At 50.7% G+C, this 24,085-nt stretch overlaps 1 protein-coding gene across 2 annotated transcripts; it reads right to left on the bottom strand.

Annotated features, from left to right (window-relative positions):
* ARF1 (ADP ribosylation factor 1) lies at nucleotides 1-22,371 on the bottom strand. Of its 2 annotated transcripts, XR_008843753.1 has the most exons (6): nucleotides 22,228-22,371; nucleotides 6,972-7,157; nucleotides 5,511-5,621; nucleotides 2,094-2,218; nucleotides 659-2,010; nucleotides 1-548 (listed from the first exon to the last, which is right to left on the bottom strand). XR_008843753.1 is itself a non-coding variant. In XM_056518708.1 (5 exons), the coding sequence occupies exons 2-5, from the start codon at nucleotides 7,117-7,119 to the stop codon at nucleotides 1,849-1,851; spliced, it is 546 nt and encodes a 181-aa protein (XP_056374683.1). In that variant the 5' UTR covers nucleotides 7,120-7,157; nucleotides 22,228-22,371; the 3' UTR covers nucleotides 1-1,848. The 2 variants fall into 2 exon arrangements, 1 of the variants encoding a protein (XP_056374683.1); XM_056518708.1 differs by having other exon boundaries at nucleotides 1-2,010.
* Nucleotides 22,372-24,085: the final 1,714 nt, after the last annotated feature.

The following is a 24,085-nucleotide window of genomic DNA, read 5'->3' as shown; positions in this document are numbered from 1 at the left end:
TGTGAAATAGATGGATTTTATTCTACCAGCTTTAATTACAGTGCTCATTTGTCAAAATGAAAACGAGTTTACAAAACATTATCGAATACGATTCGTTTACTGAAAGCGATAAAAGGTTCCACATCACTAGATGAACCAGACGGCGCCGTACGCTCAGAGATCCAACAGCTCCAGCTTTTCAGTGTTTGATCAGAGTAAAGAGGAAGAAAAATAAAATAAAATATGAAAAAAAAAAAAGATTTCAATTATGAAAATGGGCAAATCTGAGCCTTGCAGCAAGAGGCATGCCGCCGGGGAATGCTTCCGGACAGGAGGGGGAAAAAGGTCTGCGCTCTTCTATGGAATGACTGCATCGGGCACTGACGCCGAATGGGGTGCGCAAGGCGGAACGCGGCTGAAACTCACGTCCTTCGGAGCACAATGGAAACCCAACATCTTCTAGACGCCAGCACAGGATGCTCTGATACATATATGATCCAAGGGTCCTCTGGGAATCTCTAACTGAGCCTACATAGCACCCTACAACATTGTTTTCCCAACCAGGGTGCCTCCAGCTGTTGCAAAACTACAACTTCCAGCATGCCCGGACAGCCGAAGGCTGTCCGGGCATGCTGGGAGTAGTAGTTTTGCAACAGCTGGAGGCACCCTGGTTGGGAACCACTACCCTATAGAGGTAAGCTCCTCTGAGTGTGCCCCCTTATTTCTAACTGGTGGTCCAAAACCTAGCATTTAGTGGGCACCACTTCTCTATGTAACTACGTTGTAGGGTTGGACACAGACACCCAATATCTGCCCTTCCCGTAACAAACCTGACACAACTAGGGGAGGCAGCCATGATGTACATTCACTAAAGTGCAGCCATGAGCGCATGACATGGCAACGAAGGGAGGATCAGCAAGTAAACCGGGCGCTGGATACCGTACAAAAGCCACAGAACGGCCACAAATTTCAAGTAGATCCAAGGTTAGCGAGAAAACAGATTAAAAAAAAAACATCCAAGAAGAGGACGTACGAGTTAAACTGTGCAGCAAATCATGCAAACCTCCAGAAAACCCTACTGTAAAGCTCCAGTGTCGTCCCCAACAGGAGAGCCGTCTACTTGTGTCGTCTTTTCGGTTATCACTCGGAGCAAAAACGGAAAGCGGACGGAACCAGCAGCATCGCAAGTACTGGAACCTGCCGTATAACCATGCGAGAAAAACATAATAATATAACAGCATCAAGCATAACCCTATTGTGTGCGACGCTAAAGAGTATCAAGTCAATGAAACCCGAGGACTGTCTGAGGGTCGTCCCCAGGGCAACAAACCAGAGCCCCCAGCAGCAGCAACTGGGATGATCTCCGCCCGCCGTCAGCTTGTGAGGTATCCGACAAAAAGTACTAAAAAGTACTTGAAAAAACGAGCAATTTCATACTGAATACCGAAACCTGGATTCTCTAAGTTCTCTTCCAGTACTACACATGGTATCATTCTGATGACGATTAAAGAAAAAAAATAACAAGAAATACGTAGAGTAATATTGCATAGGAGAACCGGTAACTGCCTCATTGGAAAGAAATAAAGAAAAAATAACTATTTACATTAAATAAGACACCGAAATGTTATCAGGCTCTTCATCGCCACATGTACAGCATGGCATGATACATACTGCCAAAAAAAAAAAAAAATATGGAACGTGGTTCCGGCACTCAATACCGCAAAGGAGAACAGTTTGCCACATTAGAGAGAAGCGGAGAGGAAGGAATAGTAGAAGGGCATGAAGAGGACGAAAAAAAACCCCAGGAGGAAGAAAAAAAAAATATTTATATATATATATATATATAATATATGAAGATGATGGGTTGTTTCATTTCTGGTTCCGGAGCTGATTGGACAACCAGTCGAGTCCTTCATAGAGCCCATCTCCACTAGTGGCACAGGTGGCCTGAATGAACCAGTTTCTATGGCGGAGGGAGTGAAGTCCTAACTTGTCTGTTAATTCGGCTGCGTTCATAGCGTTGGGCAGATCCTGGAGGCGGGAAAATAAAGTTGGATTATTATTACAGTCGGCCATGTATGAAATACAGAGCGCTCAGTGCCGCTGGTACCCACCTGTTTGTTAGCGAAGACCAATAAGACGGCATCTCGCAGCTCGTCCTCCGCCAACATCCTCATCAGCTCCTCTCTGGCCTCGTTCACTCGCTCCCGGTCATTGCTGTCCACCACGAAGATCAGCCCTGAGGAACAAGAACAACATCAGAACACAATGGCCCTCATATTGCAAACCAGACATGTTTTGTTGGGTTGTGCGCCAGAAATTCTGCCTGTGCCAGAATTGTAAAAACCCCATTAAAGGGGTACTACCGTGCTGACAACTTATCCCCTATTTAAAGGATAGGGGATAAGTTGCCTGATCGCGTGGGGTCCCGCCGCTGGGGACCCTCCGCGATCTCGCACGCAGCACCCCGCTCTCATCAGGCCCAGGAGCGAACATCCACTCCAGGTCTGATGACGGGGCCGGTGATCGTGATGTCTCGCCCCCTGCCATAGACTTACATTGAGGGGGCGGAGCCGGGACGTCTCATGGGGCGGAGCCGTGACATCCCGATACTCCGGCCCCGTGATCGGCATGATGAGAGCGGGGTGCTGCATGTGAGATTGCGGGGGTCCCCAGCGGAGGGACCCCACGCGATCAGACAACTTATCCCCTATCCTTTAGATAGGGGATAAGTTTTCAGCACGGTAGTACCCCTTTAACTCTCCATTTTACAAAGAATAACTGAAAGGGCGTGACTGTTGGGGAAGGGGGTGCGGTCACCGAAAAGGGGCGTGTTCCCAACATTTTCGCACAAAAAAAACAACATATTTACTAAGGTTTCTACAGAAAATGTGGTGGATTTGAGCCGAGGAAAACCCTACAGATCAGGTGTAAAAAAAGCAAAATGTAGGAAACCTTAGTAAATACCGTGGAAAAAAATTGTAGGGAATTAAAACCCACAAAGAAACCTACACAAGACTTAGAAAATCAGGGACAATGCGACATATCAGCCCAATGACGTCCCCAACGCCAGAAAAACTGAGGAAATGGGGAGATTTATCAAAACCTGTGTAAGGAGAGCGGTGCAGTTGCCCATAGCAACCAGATCGCTGCTTTCATTATTCACAGGCCTGTAAAAATGTAAGAAGCGATGTGATTGGTTGTTATGGTCAATCACACCCCTATTCCTCTGCACAGGTTTTGATAAATCTCCCGTAGGCTTGCATTGAGGGGCGGAGCGTGACGTCACACGGGGGCGGAGGCATGACGTCACACGGGGGCGGAGGCATGACGTCACACGGGGGCGGAGGCATGACGTCACACGGGGGCGGAGGCATGACGTCACACGGGGGCGGAGGCATGACGTCACACGCCGCCGGCCCTGTAGTCAGACCCAGAGCAAACACGCTCGGGGGACTGATTACAAACGGGGTGCTGCGTGGATGATCGCGGGCGTCCCCAGCTGCGGGACTCCCACGATCAGGCATCTTATCCCCTATCCTTTGGATAGGGGAAAAGATGTGTAAGCACCGGAGAACCCCTTTAAAAGGGTACTCCGCCCCTAGACATCTTAACCCCTATCCAAAATGATAGTGGACAAGATATCTAATCGCTGGAATCCCGTTGCGATCTCTGCTGCGGCACCCCAGTCATCCAGTGCACGAAACGAACTTTGCTCTGTGCTGGATGACTGGCGATGCGGAGGCTCGTGACATCACAGCCACTCCCCCTTAATGCAAGTCTATGGGAAGGGGCGTGACGTCTGTCACGCCCCCTCCTATACACTTGCAATTGAGGGGACGTGGCGTCACGAGCAGGCCGCGACCGTGATGTCACGAGATTCCGACGCTGCACCCGATGTTCTAAACAAACGCCCAATCAGACATCCTATCGCCTATGCTTTGTATAGGGGATAAGATGTCTAGGGGCGGAGTACCCCTTTAAAAGGAGAACTCCGGGATAGGAGGGGTGCACAGTAACTTTCCCATTCTGCCCATTTGAACACACATACATCTTACCTCCAACTGTTCCCCGGGGGCTCAATATGTCCCATTGGCAATCAGCCAATCACTGGCCGGGGTGGGACATTGCCGCAGCCAAAATGTCAAGTGACATATTGACCACAGGGAACCAGGAAGAGGAGCGCACCGGAGACCACAGCAGGACAGAGGCACCGGGGAAGCGGGGGGAGGTAAGTAGATGTTTATTTCCTTCTTTATTACAGGTAGAATAGGAAGGTTACTGAACAATCCCTCCCGTCCCAGAGATCTCCTTTAAAGGGGTTGTGCGCTGCCCTGCAGTTCGGAGCTCCACTCACAGCATCTGGAAGTTCATTACTCCCAACGCTGTGTGCGGGCTTCCGTGTTTGCAGTCGCCGGGCGTGATGTCATGCCTGGCCCCTCGTGACGTCTCGCCTGCCCCCTCAACGAAAGTCTATGGGAAGGGGGCGCGACCGCTGTCACGAGGGGGCGGGCGAGACGTCACGCAGGGGCCGGGCGTGACGTCTTATTTCAAGCTTCTGCAAAATGTGAAACGTGCTGCACAAGTGTAAGGTTTTTCTAGTTTCCGAACAAAAATGTATTATGTTGCGCAAGGCACTTCCTAAATTTGCACAAATGACAGGATGCCCCAGGATAGCGCCAAAAAAAGGGTGAAACTCTTTGTATGCAAGCTGGTCATCGAAGGACAATAGTGCCAACATAATTTGATAAATTCAGAGCAACAACCAGTGTATCTGCTAACCAAGGCCCCTGGAAGTGCATCAACAAACGAAGCCAGAATATACAACAGTGTTTCCCAACTAGGGTGCCTCCAGCTGTTGCAAAACTACAACTAAGCATAGATATATATAGACGACGTCTATAGTTTACAAAACTCATTGGGGGAGATTTATCAAAACCTGCGCAAAGGAAAAGTTGCCAGAGGATAGGGGATAAGATGTCTGATTGCGGGGGTCCCGCTGCTGGAATCTGCTGCAATCTCTTCTGCAGTACCCGCTTGTCATCAGCTGCACAGAGTGAAGATTGCTCCGCGCTGATGAATCACGATACAGGGGTCGGAGTATCGTGACGTCATAAAGACTCCTGATCGTGTCGGTTTCAGGGGAACTCTACGAGAGAATCCGGGATATTTAAACCTTATCCTGCGGCCGCTCATTCAACACCATAATGAATAACAGGTTCATAGCCATTTAGCTTTCATTTTCTAGAATTTGCATTATACTTTTAATAAACCTGTATTGTATTCTAATAAGTAATAAGTTTACTGTAGATGAAGCCGACTAAAGCTAAAATAATCCGGATGACCAAAACTAAAATTTGCTGTCAAAGTTGACCCTGGATTCCTTAGTGCCCAACACATTCAGTGTTCTCTCCAACTCCAACCAATAATTTGTTAACAACAAGATTTGTCAAAGATTTCAGATAAACGCTGTGTCCGTCAGACGTTCGCGACCTGCGGCACATACACCTGGCGCCTGAGGGGTCACCCACCTTGTGTGTTCTGGAAGTAGTGACGCCAGAGGGGTCTGATCTTGTCCTGACCGCCCACGTCCCATACTGTGAAGCTAATGTTCTTATATTCTACAGTCTCTACATTAAAACCTGGAAGAGAAGAGCATGTCAGGGTCTACATTGGAACATAATATACACACACATTTAAATTTATATTAAAATATATTCTTTGTTTTTTCATTTATATAAAAAAAAAAAAAAAAATATATATATATATATATATATATATATATATATGAAAATATATATATATTTTTATATTTATATAAATAAAAAAATTATATAATTTTATTTAATTTATATAATCGCTCTCTCTCTCGGCGTATAACACTCACTGGTGTATAACATGCACCCTCATTTTAACAGGAAAATTTGAGTAAATAAATGTAAATTAAATTACTTTGAAAATCTGAACTTAATGTGACATCATTCCCCCCATTTGCCACAATTTTCCTGCTCCTCAGTCTGCCCCCCCCCTTGTGCCTCATCATTCCTTACCCTTTATCAACCCCTGTGCTACAACTCGCCCCCCATCCCCCTGTGGCTCATCATTTACCTCGTGCCTATGATTTGTGATCCCCCCCTGTGCCTCATTTACCCTTAGTGATCCCCCCCATGTGCCTCATTTCCCCTTAGTGATCCCCCCTGTGCCTCATTTCCCCTTAGTGATCCCCCCTGTGCCTCATTTCCCCTTAGTGATCCCCCCTGTGCCTCATTTCCCCTTAGTGATCCCCCTGTGCCTCATTTCCCCTTAGTGATCCCCCCTGTGCCTCATTTCCCCTTAGTGATCCCCCCTGTGCCTCATTTCCCCTTAGTGATCCCCCTGTGCCTCATTTCCCCTTAGTGATCCCCCCTGTGCCTCATTTCCCCTTAGTGATCCCCTGTGCCTCATTTCCCCTTAGTGATCCCCCCTGTGCCTCATTTCCCCTTAGTGATCCCCCCTGTGCCTCATTTCCCCTTAGTGATCCCCCCTGTGCCTCATTTCCCCTTAGTGATCCCCTGTGCCTCATTTCCCCTTAGTGATCCCCCTCATCATTAACCCCCCCCCCCCCCCAGATTATCTGTGTCTTATGATTGTCCTTCACCCTGATTTTCTTCCCCTGCTATTTTATTTGACCTCGACTGGGTTGAATGTATACGGCGTGACGATCCCTGCCTGCTCCTCTTCTGCGCTGCATCAGTCACTTTTACCCACTGCAGCTGCAGGGAATGATGAATGACGTCCCTGACGCCACACAGAAGAGCCGGGAGGGATCGTCACTCAGCACACACTGAATGCTTTACTGGCCACGCAGCCCCAAAAGACCCGCAGCCACTCCCAGCATACCCAGACAGCCAAATGCACTCCGGGCATGATGGGAGTGGTAGTTTTGCAACAGCTGGAGGCACCCTGTTTGGGAACTGCTGACATACATTAATGGTAGATGTACGGGCACTTACCTATTGTGGGGATTGTAGTCACAATCTCTCCCAGCTTCAGCTTGTATAATATAGTGGTTTTACCGGCAGCGTCCAACCCCACCATGAGGATCCTCATCTCTTTCTTGCCGAAAAGGCCTTTGAACAGGTTTGCAAACATATTCCCCATGTTGGAAACGTGAAGGTGTCAGATATGGCAAGAAAAGTCTGTGAAAGGAACAAATCAGTAAAGTTAATATAAGATGAAGTCGTCACAGGCTCAACAGGTCAGAACACACGGGGGATTTATTATGCGCCCACGTCGTATAATTTTTTGCATAATCCTGTTTGCACCAAAAATTGACTTTTTTTGCCCTTCGACACCAGTCACACTTATTTTTATAAAGTGGGCATGACCTGGTGCAAAAGGGGGTGGGGCCTAACTAATTACAATATATTATTGCGAGCTAGCGCACATTGTAGGTGTCCAGGACAGGCACAGCAATGTTAAAAGGGGTATTCTTCTGGTAAAGAACTATTTTTTCATATAAACTGGCTCCAGAAAGTTAAACAGATTTGTTAATTACTTCGATTAAAAAATCTTAATCCTTCCAGTATTAATCAGCTGCTGAAGTTTAGTTCTTTTCTGTCTGACCACAGTGCTCTCTGCTGACATCTCCGTTAAAAACTGTCCAGAGTAGGAGCCAATCCTCATAGCAAACCTCTCCTGCTCTGGACAGTTCCTGATATGGACAGAGGTGGCAGCAGTGAGCAGTGTGGTTAGACAGAAAAGAACAACTCTATTTCAGCAGCTGATAAGTACTGGAAGGATTAAGATACTCACATAGCGTGTAGCATTTGTACATTACATTGGTTTTCTCTAGTGTGTGCAGGAAACCATCAGAGAGGATGAGGCCCCCCACTAGCTCAATGACCCCCAACAGCAGGCGGTAGATATTCATGTGCGAAAAGCAAGTCCTGTGTATCTAAAGCCGTACCGCCATGACACAAACTGCAGGGCGACCTACTTGCTAAGGCAGCGTTCACGTCACAAGTTTCTACATCTGGATGTATTGCTGAAGCGGATACATTAAATATAATATTGTATCAGACATATAGCAGAATGTTTTCACACATTTCTGTCCATTTTATTGATAAACAAACAGACCTGTATTCGTTATTAAAGGGGTACTCCGCTGCTAGACATGTTATCTCCTATCCAAAGGATAAGGGATGACATGTCTGATCATGGGGTCTTGAGCAGCGCCTGCGGGTCACATTATTAGTTCCCTGATGTGGGGACAGCCACTACGTTCGAAGGGGGGACCTGACCGATATTGCGGTATAGGAAAAATTCATATAGTACAGAAAAAAAAAAAACATACCGGTATTCGGTATGAACCAGTATACCGCCCAGCACTATTTACCATTGCGGATCACGGGGCCATCGGCATGTGACATCACGCCGCCGCCCCTCAATGCAAGCCTATGGGAGGGGGCGAGACAGCTGTCACGCCCCCTCCCATAGGCTTGCATTGAGGGGCGGAGCGTGACGCCACACGCCGATGGCCCCGTGGTCGCCGGTAATCAGACCCGGAGCAAACGTGCTCCAGGGACTGATTTAAACTGGGGTGCTGCGTGCAATATCACGGGGGTCCCCAGCGGCGGGACCCCCGCAATCAGGCATCTTATCCCCTATCCTTTGGATAGGGGATAAGATGTCTAAGCGCCGGAGTACCCCTTTAAGGACCATGGGGGTTTTCTCACTTTTGTTTTTCCCTCAGCGCCTTCTAAAAATCATAACACTTTCAATTTTGCACAGACTCATATGAGGGCCACCAATTGTACTTTGTAATGACGTTCATCATTTCACCACAAAATTTACGGCGAACCCAGTAAAAAAATTTATATAAAAAAAATTAAAAAAAAACTGGACTACTCCTTAAAGTATCTTGATCTTTCTACACAATTTTAGGCTTATTTCACACAAAAAATACCTCCACATTATAGACGCCCGTAATAAAAACCCTGGAATTCGGACGTTAAAAAAATCCTTTTATAATCTGAGATTTTTCCAATAGCCGTATTAACCCATTATTAATAACGGACGTTATTTTGTGACGGGCGATAGTAACACACTATTCCTTCTGTTCATTCGTCCATCACAATATAACGGCAGTTATTAAAAACGGGTGATAATGGGTTAAAACGGCTATTGGAAAATTCCCATAGATTATAATGGGATTTTCTAACAGACAATTTCCAGGGTTTTTATAAATGGCGTTTATAACGGAGGTATTTTTATAGTGTGAAAGCAGCCTAAAGTTAATGTGAATTTGTAAAAAATAAACAAATAAATTTGTTATAATTATGTGTGAAAATGTAACCAGACCAAAACGGATGCTGGTGTTGGATACATTATATCAATATAAGTGAGTGGACACTGAATATATGCTTTGTGGGGACAGAATCACATGAATACCACCAATACAAAAATAGTAAACTACGATTTTAGGTCCGGTCACAAAACAGGATACTGGGAGAAATGAGCCGATCAGAGTCACCGATTGACTCCGGTCGGCTCATTAACCACTTAAAGGTACTCTGCTGCTCAACTGTTTCAAACGCTGGAGCCAGGATCTCGTGACGTCATAGCCCCGCCCCCCTCATGACGTCACACAACGCCCCCCTCAATGCAAGTCTATGGGAGGGGGCGTGACACATAGAATTGCATTGAGGGGGCGGGGCTATGACATCACGAGCTCCCGGCGCCGGCTCCAGCATTCAGAACAGTTTGTTCCAAACGCTGAGCAGCGGAGTACCCCTTTAGACCCTTTAGGCCCCAGCTAATTTTCTTTTTACGTTTTCGTTTTTCCTCCTCGCCTTCTTACCATCATAACCTTTACATTTTCATCCACAGACTTGTACGAGGGCTTGTTTTTTGTGTGACCAGTTGTCCTTTGTAACAACATCACTAATTTTACCATAAAATGTAAATCAATAAAATACCATTTGTGTGGGGAAATTGAAAAGAAAACCGCAATTTAGCAAATTTTGGAAGGTTTCGTTTTCACGCTGTACAATTTAAGGTAAAAATGACGTGTGTTCTTTATTCTGTGGGTCAAAACTATTGAAATTATCCCCATGATTACCTACTTTTCTAATATTGTACCGCTTTAATAAAAAATAACTGCACTTTTTAACCGAATTAGTACGTTTAAAATCCCTATATTTTGCTGACCTATAATTTACTTTTCCGTATAAGCGGCGGTATGAGGGCTCATTTTTTTGCACCGTGATCTGTACTTTTTATTGATACCAAATTTGCATATATAAAACTTAATACATTTTTTTTATAATTTTTTTTTTTTTAATAAAATGTTACAAAAAAGAAGCAATTTTCCACTTGTTTTTTTACGTTCACCGTACAGGATCAACAACATTATATTTTAATTGTTCGGATATTTACGCACAATGAGATACCAAATATATATATTTTATTTTTTACACTTTTTGGGGGTAAAACGGGAAAAAGGGACAATCTTTTAAACACACTATGTCCCCATTGGGAACTATTTATAGCAATCACTTGATTGCTAATACTGTTCACTGCTGTGCATAGGGCATAGCACTGATCAGTATTTTCTGCAATCTTCTGCTCAATCTCAGACCAGGGCAGGAGGCAGGGGAGGGGACCTCCGGCCGCCATGCCGCTGCGCTGCGGGCGATCCGATTATCCATTTTAGTGACTGCACTGTATTGATCACAACATCTGAGGGGTTAATGGCACATGTGTGCCATTACCGGCGGGTCCCTGGCTGCCGATAGCCGCGACCTGCCGCGCATGACACGCGCACCGGTCCGATGCCCGCGGTCAGGTACAGGACGTAAATGTACGTCCCGGCGTGTTAAGTACCACCGCACCAGGACGTACATTTACGTCCTGCATCGTTAAGGGGTTAAAGTCAATGGAGTCTGGCGCGGATCCGGCTTGGGTACGGGAGCGCACAGTTTTCCCCTCCCCCAGTCAGATGCTTAAAAACTTTTCAGGTGCCAAAAAGAAGTGAAAAATTTACTACAGGACAGGGGGTGAGATACCGGAGAATCACGAGGCCTAAAAGAGCGTTGTGCACTTATAATGCGTCAAGATTCGGAGCCGTGACGTTACGTTGGGATACTTTAATTCTTGAGGATGTAAATAAAGCCGCATAAAGTGCCAAGTGCTGGATCATCTGTTTTCTTTACTACTAAAATGATCCACACAAAGTATTCTCCATAACCTGATGAGAACGAGAGGAACGTCATGGCCTCCACTGGAAAATATGATATTCTTTCAAATCAACTGGTGCCAGAAAGTTAAAGGAGTACTCCGGCGCGCACTTTTTTCCCCCCTTTATCCCGTCCGGGCTGCAAAATAAAAAAAAACGAGCCCCCCGGAGCTCCGGTACAGGCGTTCGGTCCCCGGGCTGTATTCTTCTTACTTCCTGTTAGCCCGGCACGTCACACGGAGCTTCAGCCTATCACCAGCGGAGGCGGGACATCACTGCGGCTGGTGATAGGCTGAAGCTCCGTGTGACGTGCCGGGCTAACAGGAAGTAAGAAGAATACAGCCCGGGGACCGAACACCTCAACCGGAGCTCCGGGGGCTCGTTGGCAGGTAAAAGAAAGTGCGTTTTCTTTTATTTTGCAGCCCGGACGGGATAAAGGGGAAAAAGTGCGCGCCAGAGTACTCCTTTAAACAGATTTGCAAATTACTTCTATTAAAAAAAAAATAATAATCTTAATCCTTCCAGTACTTAGCTGATGTATAAAACACAGGAAGTTATTTTCTTTTTGAATTTCCTTTCTGCTCTCTGCTGACACCTCTGTCCGTGTCAGGAACTGTCCAGAGCAGGAGAGGTTTTCTATGGGGGATTTGCTCATGCTCTGGACAGTTCCTGACATGGACAGAGGTGTCAGCAGAGAGCACTGTGGTCAGGCAGAAAGGAAATTCAAAAAGAAAAGAACTTCCTGTGTTTTATACAGCAGCTGATAATTACTGGAAGGATTGGGATTTTCTTTTTTAAAGAAAATAATTTCCTCTATAGTATACAGCTGCTTATAAGTACTGGAAAGGTAAAGATTATTATAATTTTTTTTTAATAGAAGTAATTTGCAAATCTGTTTAAACTTTCTGGCACCAGTTGATTTAAAAGAAAATGTTTTCCAGCGGAGTACCCCTTTAAACTGAATCCTATGAAACGGAGGAAGAGGAGAAAAAATAAAAAAATAAAAACACACACAAGACCCAGCAAAGATCTATAAGAAAAGTGGGGACATTCTGCTCTAACTATGGGCGCACAGGACATCCTATAGGGCAATGTTTCCCAACCAGGGTGCCTCCAGCTGTTGCAAAACTACAACTCCCAGCATGCCCGGACAGCCTTCGGCTGTCCGGGCATGCTGAGAGTTGTAGTTTTGCAATAGCTGGAGGCACCCTGGTTGGGAAACACTGCCCTATAGGGATCTAACCCCCCCCCCCCCCCCAATATTCTCACTTCTGGTGGGTGTTATGAACGGTGAGACCCCTAGAGCCGCTCCCATCACGCACTTCCATGACCTCCCATAAGGCACTGGGGCTCAATCATCAGCGGATCCTTTGTTCAGACTCGGGTCTAATCTACCAGATGAGAAACAAAAGCTGCATTGTGGACCGAGGACTGGAGTCAGGGGTTCACTTACTTATCGAGCCCCTTCTACAATACTATATAGGATGACCTAATTCAGTGAAACCTCAAGTTGTCGCAAAACTACAACTCCCAGCATGCTCGCACTGTTGATGGGAGTTGTAGTCTGGCAACAGCTGGAGGTTCACAGATCGGAGACCTAGGACCTAACATGTAGGAGAGAACCCCCCCCCCCCCCCCCCCGTCTTTATATGGCGGCCGCCCTACAGGTCATCTCGGCTCAGGTAGGTGATCGCTTTGGTTAGGGTTGTCCCCATACCGATACTCCTGCAAATGTCCACGATGCCTGCAATGGCAGCCAGTGCCGGGCGGGATACCGGTTCATAACAAATACCGGTATGTTTTTTTCTCTGTACGATGTGAATGTTTCCTATACCGGTCGGGCCCCTCCCCCCTCGAATGAATTATCAGCCGCAGAAGAGTTGTGGCAGCGCTTTAAATGAATGAGTTGCGGCCGCAGCGATTTACATTAATGAGATGCGGGCCGCTGTTGGTTGTCCGGGCATGCTGGGAGTTGTAGTTTTGCAACATCTGGAGGTCCGCAGATTGAAGACCACTGCATAGGAGGTAATACTCACGTGTCCCCACCGCTCCGGACCAGTCACCGCTGCCCTGGATGTCGCTCCATCGCTGTCGCCGTGTCCCCGCCGCTCCGGAACAACTCTGCTGCCAACCGGGTATCCTTGCTCTCCGTCGCCGCCATCACGTCGTTACGCACGCCGACGCATGTACGTGATGACAAGGAAGGAGAGCGCCGGCCATACAGGGGATCCCTGAACGGAGAAGACACCGAGGAGGCAGGTAAGGTCCCTCCCGGTGTCCTGTAAGCACTAACCCGGCTGTTCGGGACCGCCGTGGTGAAATCGCGCCGCGATAGGGGGTGTATTCGCCATAAGAGACACCGAATTTTCCACCCAGTTTTGGGGAAGAAAAAGTGCGTCTTATACGGCGAAAAATACGGTAATCGTTCCCAGCGCCGCGGCCCACGTCTCATTCATTTAACTGTCGGCAGGGGTATTTAGAGAAATAGAGTAGCGCCCGGGGGTCACATGATTAGTTCCTCAGCAAGGGGGGGGGGGGTTTATACCATTAAATACCATAACTTACAAAAATACTGTGATATGCATTTTTGGTCACCGCCCAGCACTACAGGGAGGTACAGAATTAGGTATTGCAGAGGTGCCCTGTACACACAACCGAACCAGGCGGCGCGCTCAGATAGCCAGGACCTGTGGCTAAGGCCGAACAAATCGTGGTTTGGTCCGGCATAAAAGTTTTTTTTTTCTTTTATTATTATTTTTTTTTAAAGGGGTATTCCAGGAAAAAAACATTTTTTTTTAAATATATATCAACTGGTTCCAGAAAGTTAAACAGATTTGTAAATTACTTCTATTAAAAAAATCTTAATCCTTTCAGTACTTATGAGCTTCTGAAGTTAAGGTTGTTCTTTTCTCTCTAAATCCTCTCTGATGACACCTGTCTCGGGAAATGCCCAGTTTAGAAGCAAATCCCCATAGCAAACCTCTTCTAAACGGGCATGCTGGGAGTTGTAGTTTTGCAACATCTGGAGGGCCACAGTTTGAGGACCGCTGCATTAACCTCTTCCATGTTAAAAGTTTAAATCACCCCCTTTTCCTGTATAAAAACATGTAAACATAATAAAAATAAACATATTTGTTATCGCGTAATTGTACGACCTATTAAAATATAACATTGTGTATCCCGTACGGTAAATGTAAAAAAATACCAAACCACAGATTTGCAATTTTTATAATATCCCATAAAAAAAAGTTAAAGAGAGATTAAAAAGTCAGATCAATGCCAAAATGGTACCGATACAAAAAACTGATTATGCGCAAAACATGATCCCTCATACAGCCTGGTATGCGGAAAAAAAAATTAAAGCTACAGGGGTTAAAAAATGGCAATTAAAAAAATTAGAAAACTTTCAGAATTAATAAAACATGACGAAAACGATACAAATCTGGTATTACTGTAATCAGGCACCTAAAGTATAAAACTAACATGTTACCTCAACCACAAGGTAAATGGCGCAGAAAAGAAAAACCACCAAATCTGCAAAATTATCTTTTTACCATTTCAATTTCACTTCCCTTTAATATATACACACATATATATGTTCAGAGAATATGTTATTGAAAAATTAAAAGGTGTCATTATAGTAGGTAGGTGTCATTATAGTAGGTAGGTATTATAGTAGGTAGGTAGTTATTATAGTAGGTAGTTATCATAGTAGGTAGTTATCATTATAGTAGGTAGTTATCATTATAGTAGGTAGTTATCATTATAGTAGGTAGTTATCATTATAGTAGGTAGTTATCATTATAGTAGGTAGTTATCATTATAGTAGGTAGTTATCATTATAGTAGGTAGTTATCATTATAGTAGGTAGGTATCATTATAGTAGGTAGGTATCATTATAGTAGGTAGGTATCATTATAGTAGGTAGTTATCATTATAGTAGGTAGGTATCATTATAGTAGGTAGGTATCATTATAGTAGGTAGGTATCATTATAGTAGGTAGGTATCATTATAGTAGGTAGGTATCATTATAGTAGGTAGTTGTCATTATAGTAGGTAGTTGTCATTATAGTAGGTAGTTGTCATTATAGTAGGTAGTTGTCATTATAGTAGGTAGTTGTCATTATAGTAGGTAGTTATCATTATAGTAGGTAGATATCATTATAGTAGGTAGATTTCATTATAGTAGGTAGTTATCATTATAGTAGGTAGATATCATTATAGTAGGTAGATTTCATTATAGTAGGTAGTTATCATTATAGTAGGTAGTTATCATTATAGTAGGTAGTTATCATTATAGTAGGTAGTTATTATAGTAGGTAGGTCTCATTATAGTAGGTAGGTCTCATTATAGTAGGTAGGTATCATTATAGTAGGTAGGTATCATTATAGTAGGTAGGTTTCATTATAGTAGGTAGTTATCATTATAGTAGGTAGGTCTCATTATAGTAGGTAGGTATCATTATAGTAGGTAGATATCATTATAGTAGGTAGATTTCATTATAGTAGGTAGGTATCATTATAGTAGGTAGGTCTCATTATAGTAGGTAGTTATCATTATAGTAGGTAGGTCTCATTATAGTAGGTAGGTATCATTATAGTAGGTAGATATCATTATAGTAGGTAGATATCATTATAGTAGGTAGATATCATTATAGTAGGTAGGTATCATTATAGTAGGTAGTTATCATTATAGTAGGTAGTTATCATTATAGTAGGTAGTTATCATTATAGTAGGTAGGTCTCATTATAGTAGGTAGGTCTCATTATAGTAGGTAGATATCATTATAGTAGGTAGATATCATTATAGTAGGTAGATATCATTATAGTAGGTAGGTATCATTATAGTAGGTAGGTATCATTATAGTAGGTAGGTATCATTATAGTAGGTAGTTATGGCTATTATAGGGCGAGGAGGAAAAAATTAGAGCGTAAAAGCGAAAATTGTCCGGACAAGAGGATCGTCAGGAGGGACAAGTAGATTTTGCTCCATTTTAGTCCCGTGGACAAGTAGTTTTTTTTATAAGATTTCCACCCCCCTGCACTAGTCCGGGGCCGGCCCAGAGCGGAGAACGACTTACCATACCCCTCAGACGGTCCCTGCAGCATAGATGGGCCGGACCAGCTCACCCTAACGTCCCACTGAAGGGAGGTCTGGATGATGACGAAGGCTGCAGTGGTCTCCAACCTGCGGACCTCCAGAGGTTTCAAAACTGCAACTCCCAGCATGCCCGGACAGCCGTTGGCTGTCCGGGCATGCTGGGAGTTGTAGTTTTGCAACATCTGTAGGTCCGCAGGTTGGAGACCACTGAGAAGTGATTGACAGGCGGTGATGATGAGGATCTGGATGTGTTTCCCACCCTAGGCTTATAGTCGAGTCAATAACTTTTTTTTTTTTTTTTTTTTTTTTTTTTTTTTTTTTTTTTTCCCCCTCCCTCTCTCTCTCTCCTGGGTTTTTGGGGTGAAATTAGGGGCCTCGGCTTATATTCGGGTCGGCTTATACTCCAGTATATACGGTATCTCACACACATAGTACGACGAGTACTCAAAAAGTTATCGGTATAGGATACATCCCAAGCTCTGGGGGTACCTAACCCGAGGTGACCCCACACATGGAGCATCCGGCCGACCAGGGACAGACCCCCCAACAATTCTGCAGCCTCCTGTGTACAGTCATATGGACCAGAACCCCCAACACGTCTCCTCACAGAACACGTGGTCTGGATAAAGGGGTCACTGAGGAGCAGAAGGTGAACAGCCCAACATTAAAGGAGAACTCTGCTGAAAATGAACTTCTCCCCGATCCACAGCTGATAGGTGATAAGTAGTCTGACCGCAGGGGCCCCCGGAGACACGCACTACTTATCCCCTATAATGTGGATAGGGAATAACTTACATTTTGCCACAGATCTCCTTTAAATAAATAAAAAGACGGTAAAAATAAATCCGCCCGACCGTATGACCCTGCGGAACACGACAAACACCTCACGACACGTTCAGAGGCCTCGGTACCCAACGTGTCTACAGCGGGGTCACCAGTCATCTCAGAGAGGGGCCCTCCAAATGCTGCAAGACTTCAACTCCCAGCATGCCAACAAAGCTCTGTCTGCCTCCTCCAGAGGATGCACTGCCCCCGACAGGTAAATCATAGCTTCCCTTTCATCTTATCCCTTAGTGCAGAGGTCTCTAAACTGCGGCCCTGCAGCCTTTGCAAAACCTCAACTCCCAGCATGTCCGGACAGCCTCTTCCTCCTCCTCCTCTCCCCGGTCAATCCCCCCCCCCCTCCTCCTCCTCCTCTCCCCGGTCGTTCCCCCCTCCTCCTCCTCCTCCTCTCCCCGGTCGGTCCCCCCTCCTCCTCCTCCTCCTCTCCCCGGTCGGTCCCCCCTCCTCCTCTCCCCGGTCGGTCCCCCCTCCTCCTCTCCCCGGTCGTTCCCCCCTCCTCCTCCTCCTCCTCTCCCCGGTCGTTCCCCCCTCCTCCTCCTCCTCCTCTCCCCGGTCGTTCCCCCCTCCTCCTCCTCCTCCTCTCCCCGGTCGTTCCCCCCTCCTCCTCCTCCTCCTCTCCCCGGTCGTTCCCCCCCTCCTCCTCCTCCTCCTCTCCCCGGTCGTTCCCCCCTCCTCCTCCTCCTCCTCTCCCCGGTCGTTCCCCCTCCTCCTCCTCCTCCTCCTCTCCCCGGTCGTTCCCCCCCTCCTCCTCCTCCTCCTCTCCCCGGTCGTTCCCCCCTCCTCCTCCTCCTCCTCTCCCCGGTCGTTCCCCCCTCCTCCTCCTCCTCTCCCCGGTTGTTCCCCTCCTCCTCTCCCCGGTCGTTCCCTCCTCCTCCTCCTCCTCTCCCCGGTCGTTCCCCTCCTCCTCTCCCCGGTCGTTCCCTCCTCCTCTCCCCGGTCGTTCCCTCCTCCTCCTCCTCCTCTCCCCGGTCGTTCCCCTCCTCCTCTCCCCGGTCGTTCCCCTCCTCCTCTCCCCGGTCGTTCCCCTCCTCCTCTCCCCGGTCGTTCCCCTCCTCCTCTCCCCGGTCGTTCCCCCCTCCTCCTCCTCCTCCTCTCCCCGGTCGTTCCCCCCTCCTCCTCCTCCTCCTCTCCCCGGTCGTTCCCCCCTCCTCCTCCTCCTCCTCTCCCCGGTCGTTCCCCCCTCCTCCTCCTCCTCCTCTCCCCGGTCGTTCCCCCCTCCTCCTCCTCTCCCCGGTCGTTCCCCCTCCTCCTCCTCCTCCTCTCCCCGGTCGTTCCCCCCTCCTCCTCCTCCTCCTCTCCCCGGTCGTTCCCCCCTCCTCCTCCTCCTCCTCTCCCCGGTCGTTCCCCCCTCCTCCTCCTCCTCCTCTCCCCGGTCGTTCCCCCCTCCTCCTCCTCCTCCTCTCCCCGGTCGTTCCCCCCTCCTCCTCCTCCTCCTCTCCCCGGTCGTTCCCCCCTCCTCCTCCTCCTCCTCCTCTCCCCGGTCGTTCCCCCTCCTCCTCCTCCTCCTCCTCTCCCCGGTCGTTCCCCCCTCCTCCTCCTCCTCCTCTCCCCGGTCGTTCCCCCCTCCTCCTCCTCCTCCTCTCCCCGGTCGTTCCCCCCTCCTCCTCCTCCTCCTCTCCCCGGTCGTTCCCCCCTCCTCCTCCTCCTCCTCTCCCCGGTCGTTCCCCCCTCCTCCTCCTCCTCCTCTCCCCGGTCGTTCCCCCCCTCCTCCTCCTCCTCCTCTCCCCGGTCGTTCCCCCCTCCTCCTCCTCCTCCTCTCCCCGGTCGTTCCCCCCTCCTCCTCCTCCTCCTCTCCCCGGTCGTTCCCCCCTCCTCCTCCTCCTCCTCTCCCCGGTCGTTCCCCCCCTCCTCCTCCTCCTCCTCTCCCCGGTCGTTCCCCCCTCCTCCTCCTCCTCCTCTCCCCGGTCGTTCCCTCCTCCTCCTCTCCCCGGTCGTTCCCTCCTCCTCCTCTCCCCGGTCGTTCCCCCCTCCTCCTCTCCCCGGTCGTTCCCCCCTCCTCCTCCTCCTCCTCTCCCCGGTCGTTCCCCCCTCCTCCTCCTCTCCCCGGTCGTTCCCCCCTCCTCCTCCTCTCCCCGGTCGTTCCCCCCTCCTCCTCCTCCTCCTCTCCCCGGTCGTTCCCCCCTCCTCCTCCTCTCCCCGGTCGTTCCCCCCTCCTCCTCCTCTCCCCGGTCGTTCCCCCCTCCTCCTCCTCCTCCTCTCCCCGGTCGTTCCCCCCTCCTCCTCCTCCTCCTCTCCCCGGTCGTTCCCCCCTCCTCCTCCTCCTCCTCTCCCCGGTCGTTCCCCCCTCCTCCTCCTCCTCCTCTCCCCGGTCGTTCCCCCCTCCTCCTCCTCCTCCTCTCCCCGGTCGTTCCCCCCTCCTCCTCCTCCTCCTCTCCCCGGTCGTTCCCCCCTCCTCCTCCTCCTCCTCTCCCCGGTCGTTCCCCCCTCCTCCTCCTCCTCCTCTCCCCGGTCGTTCCCCCCTCCTCCTCCTCCTCCTCTCCCCGGTCGTTCCCCCCTCCTCCTCCTCCTCCTCTCCCCGGTCGTTCCCCCCTCCTCCTCCTCCTCCTCTCCCCGGTCGTTCCCCCCTCCTCCTCCTCCTCCTCTCCCCGGTCGTTCCCCCCTCCTCCTCCTCCTCCTCCTCTCCCCGGTCGTTCCCCCCTCCTCCTCCTCCTCCTCCTCTCCCCGGTCGTTCCCCCCTCCTCCTCCTCCTCCTCCTCTCCCCGGTCGTTCCCCCCTCCTCCTCCTCCTCCTCTCCCCGGTCGTTCCCCCCTCCTCCTCCTCCTCCTCTCCCCGGTCGTTCCCCCCCTCCTCCTCCTCCTCCTCTCCCCGGTCGTTCCCCCCTCCTCCTCCTCCTCCTCTCCCCGGTCGTTCCCCCCCTCCTCCTCCTCCTCCTCTCCCCGGTCGTTCCCCCCTCCTCCTCCTCCTCCTCTCCCCGGTCGTTCCCCCCTCCTCCTCCTCCTCCTCTCCCCGGTCGTTCCCCCCTCCTCCTCCTCCTCCTCTCCCCGGTCGTTCCCCCCTCCTCCTCCTCCTCCTCTCCCCGGTCGTTCCCTCCTCCTCCTCTCCCCGGTCGTTCCCTCCTCCTCCTCTCCCCGGTCGTTCCCCCCTCCTCCTCTCCCCGGTCGTTCCCCCCTCCTCCTCCTCCTCCTCTCCCCGGTCGTTCCCCCCTCCTCCTCCTCTCCCCGGTCGTTCCCCCCCTCCTCCTCCTCTCCCCGGTCGTTCCCCCCCTCCTCCTCCTCCTCCTCTCCCCGGTCGTTCCCCCCTCCTCCTCCTCTCCCCGGTCGTTCCCCCCTCCTCCTCCTCTCCCCGGTCGTTCCCCCCTCCTCCTCCTCCTCCTCTCCCCGGTCGTTCCCCCCTCCTCCTCCTCCTCCTCTCCCCGGTCGTTCCCCCCTCCTCCTCCTCTCCCCGGTCGTTCCCCCCTCCTCCTCCTCCTCCTCTCCCCGGTCGTTCCCCCCTCCTCCTCCTCCTCCTCTCCCCGGTCGTTCCCCCCTCCTCCTCCTCCTCCTCTCCCCGGTCGTTCCCCCCTCCTCCTCCTCCTCCTCTCCCCGGTCGTTCCCTCCTCCTCCTCTCCCCGGTCGTTCCCTCCTCCTCCTCTCCCCGGTCGTTCCCCCCCTCCTCCTCTCCCCGGTCGTTCCCCCCTCCTCCTCCTCCTCCTCTCCCCGGTCGTTCCCCCCCTCCTCCTCCTCTCCCCGGTCGTTCCCCCCCTCCTCCTCCTCCTCCTCTCCCCGGTCGTTCCCCCCTCCTCCTCCTCTCCCCGGTCGTTCCCCCCTCCTCCTCCTCCTCCTCTCCCCGGTCGTTCCCCCCCTCCTCCTCCTCCTCCTCTCCCCGGTCGTTCCCCCCTCCTCCTCCTCCTCCTCTCCCCGGTCGTTCCCCCCTCCTCCTCCTCCTCCTCTCCCCGGTCGTTCCCCCCTCCTCCTCCTCCTCCTCTCCCCGGTCGTTCCCCCCCTCCTCCTCCTCCTCCTCTCCCCGGTCGTTCCCCCCTCCTCCTCCTCCTCCTCTCCCCGGTCGTTCCCCCCTCCTCCTCCTCCTCCTCTCCCCGGTCGTTCCCCCCCTCCTCCTCCTCCTCCTCTCCCCGGTCGTTCCCCCCTCCTCCTCCTCCTCCTCTCCCCGGTCGTTCCCCCCTCCTCCTCCTCCTCCTCTCCCCGGTCGTTCCCCCCTCCTCCTCCTCCTCCTCTCCCCGGTCGTTCCCCCCTCCTCCTCCTCCTCCTCTCCCCGGTCGTTCCCCCCTCCTCCTCCTCCTCCTCTCCCCGGTCGTTCCCCCCTCCTCCTCCTCCTCCTCTCCCCGGTCGTTCCCCCCTCCTCCTCCTCCTCCTCTCCCCGGTCGTTCCCCCCTCCTCCTCCTCCTCCTCTCCCCGGTCGTTCCCCCCTCCTCCTCCTCCTCCTCTCCCCGGTCGTTCCCCCCTCCTCCTCCTCCTCCTCTCCCCGGTCGTTCCCCCCTCCTCCTCCTCCTCCTCTCCCCGGTCGTTCCCCCCTCCTCCTCCTCCTCCTCTCCCCGGTCGTTCCCCCCCTCCTCCTCCTCCTCCTCTCCCCGGTCGTTCCCCCCTCCTCCTCCTCTCCCCGGTCGTTCCCCCCTCCTCCTCCTCTCCCCGGTCGTTCCCCCCTCCTCCTCCTCTCCCCGGTCGTTCCCTCCTCCTCCTCCTCTCCCCGGTTGTTCCCCCCTCCTCCTCTCCCCGGTCGTTCCCTCCTCCTCCTCCTCCTCCTCCTCCTCTCCCCGGTTGTTCCCCTCCTCCTCTCCCCGGTCGTTCCCTCCTCCTCCTCCTCCTCCTCCTCCTCTCCCCGGTTGTTCCCCTCCTCCTCTCCCCGGTCGTTCCCTCCTCCTCCTCCTCCTCCTCTCCCCGGTTGTTCCCCTCCTCCTCTCCCCGGTCGTTCCCCCCTCCTCCTCCTCTCCCCGGTCGTTCCCTCCTCCTCCTCCTCTCCCCGGTTGTTCCCCTCCTCCTCTCCCCGGTCGTTCCCCTCCTCCTCTCCCCGGTCGTTCCCTCCTCCTCCTCCTCCTCTCCCCGGTCGTTCCCTCCTCCTCCTCCTCTCCCCGGTCGTTCCCCCCCTCCTCCTCTCCCCGGTCGTTCCCTCCTCCTCCTCTCCCCGGTTGTTCCCCCCTCCTCCTCCGCTCACCTCTCTCGTTCTCCCGCCCGGTACTCCGTCCCTCTCTAGACGCTTCCCGCTCCGCGGTTCTGAGGCGTTGGTTTGTCCGGCACAAGATGGCGGATAGCGGCGCCACGTCACAGCATAGTGTACGCGTTACGTCCTGTGCGTGCGTCATTAACATGGCGGCCGGAAGTACGGGGGCGGGGCGATGAAGCTGTCCTGGCAGTGTGGGCAGCGGGAGGGGGCGGGGCTCAGGTTATCCGGGTATATACGGTGTATATTATGTATTCCTCCTCAGTTATTATCTCCGGTTTATTCAGACGCCTCATGTACAGATATAACATCTACTCATATATAGGATGATGTGAGGTGAAGAGATATACATCTCCCACAATGCACTGCATCGGGGTGACATCCCAATATGGCTGAATTATAGATCACCTGTACCTGCAGGGTGTAAAGTATAACTCCAATCTAATGAAAGAAGAGCCGGGCGGAGCTGGTGGCCCCTAAATATAGAGAATGTCCCCTATAGATGGGGCCCCTAATAATACAGAGTGTCCCCTATAGATGGGGCCCCTAATAATACAGAGAATGTCCCCTATAGATGGGGCCCCTACTAATACTGAGTGTCCCCTATAGATGGGGCCCCTAATAATACAGAGTGTCCCCTATAGATGGGGCCCCTACTAATACTGAGAGTGTCCCCTATAGATGGGGCCCCTACTAATACTGAGTGTCCCCTATAGATGGGGCCCCTAATAATACAGAGTGTCCCCTATAGATGGGGCCCCTAATAATACAGAGTGTCCCCTATAGATGGGGCCCCTACTAATACTGAGAGTGTCCCCTATAGATGGGGCCCCTACTAATACTGAGAGTGTCCCCTATAGATGGGGCCCCTACTAATACTGAGAGTTTCCCCTATAGATGGGGCCCCTAATAATACAGAGAGTGTCCCCTATAGATGTGGCCCCTGAGAATACAGAGAATGTCACCTATAGATGTGGCCCCTGAGAATACAGAGAAGAGTCGGTGTCCCCTATAGATGTGGCCCCTGAGAATACAGAGAATGTCACCTATAGATGTGGCCCCTAATAATACAGAGAGTGTCCCCTATAGATGTGGCCCCTGAGAATACAGAGAATGTCACCTATAGATGGGGCCCCTAATAATGCAGAGAGTGTCCCCTATAGATGTGGCCCCTGAGAATACAGAGAATGTCACCTATAGATGTGGCCCCTTAGAATACAGAGAAGAGCCGGTGTCCCCTATAGATGTGGCCCCTAATAATACAGAGAACGTTACCTATAGATGTGGCCCCTGAGAATACAGAGAAGAGCCGGTGTCCCCTATAGATGTGGCCCCTAATAATACAGAGAACGTTACCTATATATGTGGCCCCTGAGAATACAGAGAAGAGCTGTGTCCCCTCTAGAGGGGGCCCCTAATAATACAGAGAATGTCACCTATAGATGTGGCCCCTGAGAATACAGAGAAAATCCGGTGTCCCCTATAGATGTGGCTCCTTATAATATAGAGAAGAGCTGGGGCAGAAGTTGTGTTCTATATAGATGTGGCCCCTGAGGATACAGAGAAGAGCTGGGCAGAGCTGATCTATCTATATGTGGCCCCTGAGGATACAGAGAAGAGCCGGGGCAGAGCTTGTGCTCTCTATAGATGTGGCCCCTGAGGATATAGAGAAGAGTCGGTGCAGAGATGGTGTTCTATATAAATGTGGCCCCTGAGGATACAGAGAAGAGCCGGGCAGAGCTTGCGTTCTCTATACATGTGGTACCTGATGATATAGAGAAGAGCCAGGGCAGAGCTTGTCTTCTATAGATGTGGCCCCTGAGGATACAGAGAAGAGCGGGGCAGGGCTTCT

This window comes from Hyla sarda, chromosome 5, assembly GCF_029499605.1.
Source record: "Hyla sarda isolate aHylSar1 chromosome 5, aHylSar1.hap1, whole genome shotgun sequence".
NCBI lineage: Eukaryota > Metazoa > Chordata > Amphibia > Anura > Hylidae > Hyla > Hyla sarda.
This window is presented reverse-complemented; position numbering and strand designations above follow the sequence as displayed.